At 30.7% G+C, this 11345-nt stretch overlaps 1 protein-coding gene and 1 non-coding gene across 2 annotated transcripts; both read right to left on the reverse strand.

Annotated features, from left to right (window-relative positions):
- Window positions 1-2220: 2220 nt before the first annotated feature.
- On the reverse strand, window positions 2221-4910 carry LOC120180810. The gene is made up of 4 exons (XM_039186103.1): window positions 4760-4910; window positions 3420-3548; window positions 3036-3329; window positions 2221-2883 (listed from the first exon to the last, which is right to left on the reverse strand). The coding sequence occupies exons 2-4, from the start codon at window positions 3540-3542 to the stop codon at window positions 2236-2238; spliced, it is 1065 nt and encodes a 354-aa protein (XP_039042034.1). The 5' UTR covers window positions 3543-3548; window positions 4760-4910; the 3' UTR covers window positions 2221-2235.
- A 689-nt stretch (window positions 4911-5599) lies between these two features.
- TRNAP-AGG lies at window positions 5600-5671 on the reverse strand. The gene has a single exon. It is a non-coding gene; the product is annotated as a tRNA-Pro (tRNA).
- Window positions 5672-11345: the final 5674 nt, after the last annotated feature.

Genomic DNA, 11345 nt, shown 5'->3' on the forward strand with positions numbered 1-11345 from the left:
TCTAATACGTCTTCTAAAAGACTTAGTGATTATAATGCATTTTCTACATTAGTAGTTATGTTTGTGTTTATCTTCCCTAGTTGTATTAATGGGTTTATGTAGAAGACGTATGGTAATCACCACATCTTCCAAAAGATGTATTGTGTTCTTAGCGTATTTAAAGTGATACTATTCATATCACCTCGCTTGAGAAAATAGTTACTTGTGCATCTCATAACAACCAATTATTTTTTTCATCATTTTATTTGGGCAATTTTGCCCCAGCTTCAGTTTACTTATTTTTTTATTTTTAAATAATATATTTAAACAAATTATCTTATATTATTTAAATTATTTTTGTGGTGTGTTTTAATTTATCACATTTTCATAAAATAATATAAATAATATAAGAGTGATTTTAAATTTATTTTTAAAAAATTAAAATAATGATTATTCAATGTGATTAAAATCAGAATTATTTATTATTAATTCTTTAAATACCCGGGTGAAACCGATTATAAAATCTAGGGTAAATTAATTCAGTAATTAAATTATCAATTTTGATCTGTTTTAGTATATAAACTTTTAATTTTTTTTCAAAATTATAACTAATGTTTAGCTTTTTTTTGTTTTAATATCTCTCCATTAAAAACTTAACGGGTGATTTGCACGTGGCACTTTTTTATGGTAAATTACATAAATCATTGCTCAATAATCTTCTCACTCCTATTTTGGTCGCTAAAGTTTTATTTTTTAAGTTAATTACTTAACTTTCAAATTACTCCTATTTTAATAACTCTAACTTTCAATTTTTTTATTTTAATTATATATTAATAAAGTAATAATAAAAAATGTCATGTCACAAAAATTAATAATAAAATAAATTATTTTTTGATTATTAATAAAATAAATTAGATTGATTAAAATAGGAACAATTTGAAAGTTGAGTAGTTAAATTGATTTTTTTTTAAATTTTAATACCAAAATAGGAGTGATAAATGATGTAATTTACCCATAAAAATGCAGTGATGTTAAGTTTTTAAGGCGAGGTACTAAAATGAAATAAAAACTAAATATTAAATATGTTTTGAAAAACTTTAAAATTTAGGTATTTAAATGGATCAAAATTGATAGTTTAGATACTAAGTAAGTAATTTACCTTAAAATATAGCATATATCTAGATTCTTTATTTTGATTATTACTAGTTTATTATGATGCAAGGTTTTTTAAACGAATAAAATTTGATATCTCTAAAACGGGTTTCGAATTCAAGATATTGTATATGTAAAAAATTTCGGTTGATAGATTCACCTATTAAAATCAGGTGCACACACGAATCAGTTTAAATTAATCATAACAAAGTCAAGAGAAATCAAAAGTACAAAAAAAAACCTTGAAACATTACACCATATGCATGAACGGTGAAACTTTCACCATGCAAAAATATTTTTTAAGGTTTAAGTATATAAATAATCCCTCGATTATAGTGTAAAAGTTATAAAATGATCCACTAATTCTAGGATTTTATTTTGTCGAGTCTCTAATTAAAAGTTATAAAATGATTATCCGATTATTTATATGTTATAAACTCGCTCTTTTCCTTTTAAAAATTGGAGAACCTCTTAACTAGACGTTAACCTGCAAATGGAGATATGATAAAATTTGATCTCAAAATCATTTGAGTTGTATGTTATGAATCAAGTTTCCGCTTACATTATGTCGTCGAGTCAATGTTTAAAAATAACGACAGTGCCAATAGATATCATTAAAATATAATTTTATAATATCTTAGTCAACATGTTAATATACACCTCAGCGTACGCCAATTTTTTATCCAAAAAATGATTTTAAAATATATAAATAGTCGAATGACCATTTTACAACTTTTAATAATTGGAGACTTAACAAAATAACACTATTTGTATACTTTACCCTTTTTTAAATAATCTGAGACAATTACAAAATAATATATGTTTATAATATTTATTATTTATAATATTTCTTAACCATTGATAACATACACACACCCTGCAAATACAATTACTTGAATATGAAATTTTTAGAGAAAAAAATATTCTCTTCTATTACTGAGATTACTCAATGGTTCCGATTTTGAACATGAAGAAATGTCTTTCTGCATCTTTTATTAGCATGATTTTTATCATAACAAAACATCATGTCTGGTTCAACAAAGGAACACAACAAAATGAATACAACATTAAACTTCTGTTTACACACACAAAAGAATTATACAATTATGCAGAAATAGCGGTAGCTTCAGTGAACGAAGATGGCCTTGCAATTGGCACCAGCATAGAAATTGGATCCTGTTCAGCATCTTTCCTGCCATCACCATTTTTAACGGAAACAACGTCTAAATGATTTGTACCGCTGATGGAAACTGATGATTCCTCGATACCTAACTGTTTTGCCGCTACTGCTTTCAATCGGAGTCGTTCTGCCCTCGAGCCGATAACCTGTCCTAATACAGATGCAGCAATGGTAAAAACCATAGCTGTTTTCGGCATCAGGACAGATTTCCGGAGCATGGCTATAAATGGAACGGCTGCATGGATAGCCACGAACCAAGACAGTGAGAATTTTTCAGTGTGTTCCCGCCATATCCCTAACGTAACGTTTGCTGCCATGCCTAACATCCCAATCACCAGTACTTTTGTGGGTAAGGATTGCGGGCGGAGTTTTTTGGCAAACGCGGTTTGTGCAAGTGCTGCCCGAGCAGCAACAACTGCAGGTGGGCAACTGTATTTCATCCCTGGAGGTGGCTGAAAAACCTTGGCAACTAGAGGCAAAACACCGCTAACCGCCCTAAATGACTTTGCAATCGGACAGTTACCGTTTTGCAGCCATTCATTGCCAAATGCTTCGTGGTTCGAATTTCCTCCCTGAAAATTAGCATGAAATGATGTAAAAAAAAAACAATCCAAAATCTAAAAGACATTTGTTGGTTAATCTAAATATCAAATCACAGGTCCTAAGTCCAAACTAATATGTCAAGAAATGTACGGACATGGTCCATTACCAGATGTTCAATTACCTGTGAAGAAGACTCTTTCTTAGATGATTTTGATTTTCCTTTCTGATTGTTCCACTTATTAGAAAATGCATCAAAACTGAAAGGCCCTCCTGGTCCGAAGGATGAGAGACTAATGGTGGCTGCCTTTGCAGCCAAAGGATTGAACTTTGGTGGGGCTGTTTCGGTCTCCGCTTTCTCAATACGCAAGGAAGATCGTTCAGATAGCGGAACTACTCCATCAAGTCCGTGGAAAAGCCTGAATGCCATGTCAAAATTGGAACTATCTTCAAATATTGGACCTTTAGCTCCTCGAACCTTAGGCCAAGAAATAAAACCCTAATTAGAACTCGTACAAAAACACAAAACCCGACTAGCATAAAGCTCACGACAGACTCAAAATCATACCGGCATGGCATACGAGAAGGAAAAGTTAGTTGGCTCGTTAATGTTTCTCAAAAATGGACATCTGAGAATGTCCATTTGGGAAGGTGAACAATCCTCATTTAGGCCTCTGAAGAGAAAATCCATTTCCGACACCTGCACAAAACCAAAAAACGGTTAAAACAGAATCTTACAGTGCTGAGAGTAATATATATTGAACAAGTTAACAATCAAGAAACAGAACGAACTCTATATATAACTCAAAAGTAAATGTTAACGGTCCCAAAGCAACAATAGACCACAAAACACTAGCCACATAGAGAAATGACCCCATGTAAGGAACTGATATCGGTTGATCACATAATAAAATCGAACGTGTTGATCTGATCAAAGTAAAGCACTCCAAACACAATGAAAATTACACCACACATCGATATGAGCCAATCTTAACTCAAAATCAAACCGGTTTTATTGAGTCAGGCGGTCAAGAACAAAGGCTGAAGCTTTTAAAGCAGACTACGGAAAACATTACCAAATCAAACATGATATTTACTAAATAACTCGTGAATGAATATCAAAGCTCGAAAATTACCCAACAAACCCATATAAGTTGATTTTAAACCAAAACTAAACATGTTTAATCAAACTCAAAGCAGTCAAGAATAAAGGCTGAAGCTTTTAAGCTGCAGATTATGGAAAACATTACCACTGTTATCAAAATTCAAACACGCACGTGGAATTTATTAAATCACACATGAACAAATAACAAAGCTAAAAAAATTAATCAACGATTCGATGTTATTCTATCTTAAACCAAAATCAAATATGTTTAATTCAATCACAGCAGATAAGAATAGAACTAAAGTTTTTAAACAGGTGTACATTACTCTTTCAAAGGTTTGAATTTTAATAAAATTAATTACCATGAATGCCAATTAACATAAACCAGTAAAATATATAACTAAAAAGAGCCAATAAGAAAATCAACCGATTATAATAAAAACCCTGAATTTCCTTTGAAAAATGGTACTGTCTACGAAAATCTAAAATTACTAAAAAAAAAAAAATCATTGATTGCACTTCAGATCCTTCACAAGCAATGGCCAGACCACTATAATATTCATATATGAACCATAAAAAGAATTAAATTTAGCTTAATCCCCCCAAAAAACAGCAGAAAACATTAAAAACATAAGAACAATCCATCAAAGCTAAGAAAACCAAAACCAAAACATCACATCTAAGAATTCGAAAAGATAAAGCGATTAAAATGAAAAAGAAATAAAAAAACGCATTAACATCAATGAAATTAAGGAAAATTCTATCACACAAAAAAACCCAGGAAAAAATCTGGAAAAAAACACACATACCTTTTTTGCCGCTAACAACACGATAAAGGAGAACCAAATAAAAAAAAATTAAGATTTTGGGAGACAACTAAAACAAAGGAAGGAATCAAACAAGAGTTAGGTGAGAATTTCAGTATTAAAATAAGATGATTTGTTATGATTTTAGTTGCAATTGCAGTAACGAAAATAATAATAAGAAAACAAACAAATAAAGTAATTTCAGAAGAAAGAAAACGGCGGCGTATTGAACGCACGCCTTTGTTGGAAGGAGGAGTTGGTGAACCTTTGCGTGTGGCGGCCATAATTGTATTGAATGTATATTAGAAGTGTTATAATAATTTTTTAATAAGTAAAATTTAAAATATTATAGGATAAACGTTAAATTATATTATAGTTTTTTTATTTAATTAGTTATTACATTTGAAATAGAAATATATGATATAGTGTTAAAATTATTTGAATTTTTCTAAGTTCATTCTATTCGACTAGGTCTATATTTGAAAGCAATTCAATTTGAATGAAAAGATAGCTTTATATATCAATTTGAACTAATAAATTGAATTCAAATATTTAATTGGATAAAAATTTATAAGCTCTATTTTTTTAAACAGTCAATGTAACTAAGTATACAAAAAAAATTATAAACACCAATTTAAATCTAATACATAAATTCTAATAAATTAATTAAAATATTTAAGAAGACATAAAAATATAAATGTTGAATGTTCCGAATGTTGGGGAAAATACAAGTTAATACATTTTCATATTATCCCGTAAAAATGAGAAGTACAAACCTTTCGGTCTAAAGATACTTTGCTAAGCCCGTAGTTGAGAGGATTAAACATTAAAAAGGAGGGGGCATTCCGAGAATTGAACTCGGGACCTCTCGCACCCTAAGCGAGAATCATACCACTAGACCAAATGCCCTTATTAAATCACAACAGCAGAGTTATTTAAAAACCATGTACACGAAGCTTAGCTGCTGGTTGGCTCGAGTGAGTGAAAGAAGAGATTGCTCTTGTTATTCCATCAAATATTGGATCAGTAGGATCCCATTTTTCAATTTTGTTTATACGTTTAAAATTTTATTTTCCTTATATTAACTTATGGAAGTACATATAACTCATGAATATTAGGTAAGATCTCATATCAAGTTTTAAAAATATATCTAATTTCTTTTAAAAACAATAGTACTCGTCAACTCCTAACTTAAAACATTGACACTCTATAGTTTGACATCAACTTTGTTAAATTTGCATACAATCTTGTCAAAGGAAATGGACTGAAGGGAAGACTGGGTGGGGCAGCTGCCCAAATTATATATATTAGATTTTTTATAGTACTTTCTATTAAAAATATGTTTTTCTTATAATTTTATAAGTTCATCACCGTCTAAAATTTTAAATGTTCATCATTGCTTGTAAAGTATGTCAGTTAAGGACACATATATCGTTTAAATGTGTTAATCTTTTTATTATTTTAAAATTTGAATTTATTTTTTATGTTTTAATTTTATAATATTAAAATTATGTAATATTTTTATATAAGAATTTTGATCCTCCATTGATGTCTATTCAATTTAAGATTAAAGTTTCAGTTAATAAAAATAGTAAATGTATTAGACTAAAAAAGTTATTTAATTTATTTATAGATATTATTTCAAAATTTAACAATAAAATTAAACCTAAATTAAGAAAATAATCAATTCAAATAAAAATAATACATAAACTCAACATAATAAAATTAAATTTATAAAAAGCCTTGATATATTTAAACACAAAAGTAAATAATCAATTCCTAACAACCTTCAGTTAAAAGGACAACCACAAATTAACCTTCAAGCAAAGTCCTCTATCTTCATAATCATTTTCATATTGTTATTACTTTACTAAAATCTCCTTATTTCCTCTATTTTCTCCTTTTTTTTATTAAGCTAAAGATGATTACAAAATAGTATCTGTTATGAATACTCTAAATCATCAGACAATAAACGCTCAATCATCCTTGCAATCGCTAGTGCTCGAACCCGTGACCTCTAAATATAATAACGATTCCATTAACCACCTAGAGAAGTTGGTTAAAAACCTGTATTTTCTTCTTGCAAGTCCATCAAAGTACTATTTTTTATTGTCACTAAGACTTTTAAAATAGGGTAAACACCAAAATCCTTGTTAAAAGGTTGACCATGTTGCTGCCAGAAATTATTACTCCCAACCAGTCTGCATTTGTTAAAGGAAGATCTATCATTGATAATACTCTTCTTTCTCAAGAGTTAGTTAAAGGTTATGGTAGGAAGCATATTTCCCCAAGGTGTGCACTCAAAATTGACCTTCAGAAAGCATTTGATTCCCTTAATTGGGAATTCATTTCTACTTTACTCTACTCTATTGGGTTGTCAAGTATCTTCATAAGGTGGATAGAAACATGTTTTTCTGAAGCAAGATACTCAATATCCCTCAACGGCAGTCTGGTTGGTTATTTCAAAGGTCAGAGAGGAATTAGACAGTGAGATCCTTTGTCCCCTATCATCTTTGTGTTGGCTATGAACATCCTTTCTAAAACCCTTAATCTTGCTGCCACCAAAGGGATTTTCGGGTACCATCCTAAATGCAAAAAGTTAGGCCTTACCCACATCTCTTTTGGAGATGATCTTTTAATATTTTGCAAAGGAAATCCTGATTCAATAGCTGAGATTATTTCTATATTAAATCACTTCTACCACATGTTTGGTTTTAAGCTCAATGTAAGCAAGACCAAACTCTTTGCTGCTGGAATTTCATCTCGGAATCTTCAAATAATCAAACGCATTTCTGGTTTCAAACAAGATCTTTATCCTGTTAGATATTTAGGGGTTCCATTAGTCACTAAAAAGCTAACTGAACAGGACTGTCAGCCTCTTATCGACAGAATCAAGCTTAGACTCCACCATTGGTCAAGCAAACTCCTAAACTATGCTGGAAGACTTGAACTAGTTAAAACGGTCATGTATAGTATGGCCAATTACTGGTGCAGGCAATTCAATCTCCCTCATTCTATTATTAATCGTATTAACCAGCTCTGTTCCAGGTTCCTATGGAAATAAACGGAACAGTCTGCTTCCGAAGCCAGAGTCAGCTGGACTCGAATTTGTTGCCCCAAATCTGAAGGTGGCTTAGGATTGAAAAACATCAAAACCTGGAACACAGCCTGCATGGTTCAACTTATCTGAAATATTCTTGCAGGGCAAGGGTCACTCTGGGTCGCTTGGTTATACTGCTATGTTATAAAAAATGAGGACTTCAAAAACATGGATGTTAAAGCTTCTTACAGCTGGAGCATCAAGAGATTAATAAATCTTCGATCCACTGATCTTCCATTTCTAAACGCGGGAACTAAAACAACTAGAGACGTTTAGGAAGTTGTTAGAGAAAAAAGAAGCAAGGTTCATTGGCACAAAATCTTATGGTTCCCTTTCCACATACCAAAATTCAGTATGATCACTTGGATGGCCATCTTGGACAGACTTCCAACTAGAGGAAGACTATCTAGGATGGGCATTGTCAATGATTGCAGTTGTGTGTTTTTCAATGATACTAACGAAACAAGAGATCATTTATTTTCTGACTGCAGCTTTGTTAAATCTCTATGGAGCTCCATACTTACCCTTTCTCATCTGCGAGTATCTCACATGACATGGGAAGAAACTATTAGCTGGGCTTGTGAAGAATGGAAAGGTAAATCCCTTATTACTACTATCTTGAAGCTTGCTTGGACTTCGTTCATCTGCATTATATGGGAGGAGAGAAATAGAAGAATCTTTCATCGAGGATCCAAAGAAGTCGACCAACTTCTATCTTTCATTAAAGAGATTGTTCGAACCCAACTTAGAGACAAAAATGTCAATAGATTAGATAATGTTAATTGTAACCTTTGCAACTCTTGGGGTATAGATTAATCATATTTTGTTGTAAGTAATTGGTTGTACTCCCTTTTTGGGACGTTCTTTGTAGCTTCAAAGCTCTTTTGGATAATAAAAGCTAACTTATCCAAAAAAAATAGGGTAAACTACAAAAATGGTCATTAATATTTTAGTAAGTATTGGTTTTTCTCACTGAAGTTTTAAAAGTAACAAATCGGTCATTAACGTTATCGATTTATAACAAAATGATCACTCCACCGTCATCCCCGATAAATTGATGACGTGAAAACTTTAATTAAAAGTTTAATATTTAGTCTTACCTCTAAACTACTGCTAAAACATCAAATAGGTCATTGAATAATAATTTTATATCTAATTGACCCCAAAAGCTTTCTAATTTTCATAATTTTTTTCAAAAACCCTACCACCTCAACTATATTCACGTGAATCACAATTCACGCAGCACCAACGACGAAACCAACTGTTAAGAAGTTAGGCATCAGTGCATTTCCGGTTATAATAAGATGGCTGTCCAACGGAAAGAAGCATATCTTGAAATACATTTCAGTAAAGGATTTGAAGTCTGCAAATTGCAATCAGAGATCTCGGCTCGATGCTCGATAGTTTTGAGAAGAAGAATAAAAGGATTGCTTCATCAAAGTAGACAGATTTTGCAGAGAGTCGAGTACCTTTGATGACAGAATCAAACTTTGAAGCTCTTTGTCAGGATAAAACTCATGTATGTATCATAGGTGCCTTCCGATCATTCCGAACTAGGAAGAGGCTAGAGTCCTTTTTATGGAAGGAGAAGATTTCCTCTATTCTAAGAACGTATCCTTTTAATGATGATTTTACGCATTTCTATTGTTAAACAGAAACATGAACACAATAATATAGCTAAATGCTATATTCTATTATATAAGAATTCATTTCTTCTTTCAATTGTTCTCTGTGGTGCAAATGGCTCAGCACTCATATTTACAAGTCCTTTACAGATGAAAAGTTGCAGGTAACAAAATGATAATAATATTTTTTAACCCTCTTGAAGTGGTACGACTTAGCTAAATGCCATATTCAATTATCATAGAGCTAACCACTTCTCTGGCTACATTTCGTCCTAGTTAGTAGAAATTTACGTTGTTTTTCAAGATTAACGCAGTAGTTTCAGATTCGTTTACTTGAAATAAAATCGTAAAATTTTATAATTAATTAGAACTTGGAATTACTAGTGTGATTTACAACAATGTTGCAGTGAGCAGTGAGGTTGTTGATTTTTTTTAAGATGTTGTAGGCCATGGATATTCCACTGGTTCAAAAGACGACAGCTGAAATTGAGCTTAAAACCAACAAAGTGGTTTTTCTTTTTGCTTGTTGATTAACATACTTGTAACTGATAAGACATTTCTTTTTGCTCGTTGGTTCCGTCGTTATTGGTGTTGCATGGAGGTAGTGGGTGGGGTGTTTAGAAAAAATGGAAAGGGTGGGGTGTTTAGAAAAAATGGAAATTAAAAAGTTTTTGGGGTGAATATAGTGGAGGTAGTGGTGTGGTTGAAAAAAAAATGGAAATTAGAAAGTTTTTGGGATCGATTAGATATAAAATCATTATTTAATGATATATTTGATATTTTAGCAATAATCTAAGGGGAAAACTAAATATTATTCTTTTTATTAACATTGTCACATCATTAATTTAATGGAGGTGACAGTAGAGTTATCATTTTGTTATAAATTAATAACTTTAGTAACCAATTTGTTATTTTTGAAATTTTAGTGGAAAAAACAAAAACTTACTCAAACTAATGACCATTTGTGTAGCTTACCCTTTAGAATGTATGAAACTTTTAATTTAGAATTTAATATTTTTAATCAGTTTTGAACTCTCTTATCAAGGTCCATGCGGTTAGGTCTAGTTTCTGTTTTTTTTTTTTTTGATATTATAATGATCCACTTTAGGTCCAACTTTTTTATGGTATTATCCTCTAAAAATGTAATGCCAACCTATTTTTTAAATGATTTATTTCTCATTTTTATTTTTATTTTTTAGGGCAAAAACCCTCATTTCTCTCTTGAATTTATTTTTCTTCTTTCGTTATGGAATGAAAGAGAGAGAGTTCCAGTATTTTAAAAGAGATCTGGGAATTTTTTTCATGCACAGGTATTCAAAATTCTTCCATTCTTTTTATGGTCTACTTTTTATATTAATATGTTTTTCTGGACATACTTATTGATTTTTTGTCATAATTTGTTTAAATTCTGGAAAAAAAAATTATGAGTCCTTATCTGTTTATAATGAATATATTTCAATTTTGCAGATAATGTTAAAAGTGTTTTTCATTGTAAATATGCATGCGATTGTAATTTAGATAATTGGCGTTGAAATATTTTGTTCCATAAAGATTAATAGGGATAAAGCGATTTCATTGGTTAACGGATTAGTTGTTATTATTCTTGAAGTATTAGATTTGAATACCACATATATAAGGATATAAACGTTTAATGTTAAATAATTGAACGTATTTAAACAAACAATATTTCTTTACATTCATATTAGATTTATCTATAAAAAAATAGATTGATTCTTTGTTATTTAATTTTAAGATAGACTTTTTTTAAAAAAAATCAATGAGTTTAAGATTTTATTATTTATAGTGGAACTGAATTCTAAGGCTCTTCTTTGTGTTGTGAAGAAGAATTTATTAACGG

Source organism: Hibiscus syriacus, unplaced genomic scaffold (genome assembly GCF_006381635.1).
Source record: "Hibiscus syriacus cultivar Baekdansim isolate YM2019G1 unplaced genomic scaffold, ASM638163v2 tig00112501_pilon, whole genome shotgun sequence".
In the NCBI taxonomy this organism is placed as follows: domain Eukaryota; kingdom Viridiplantae; phylum Streptophyta; class Magnoliopsida; order Malvales; family Malvaceae; genus Hibiscus; species Hibiscus syriacus.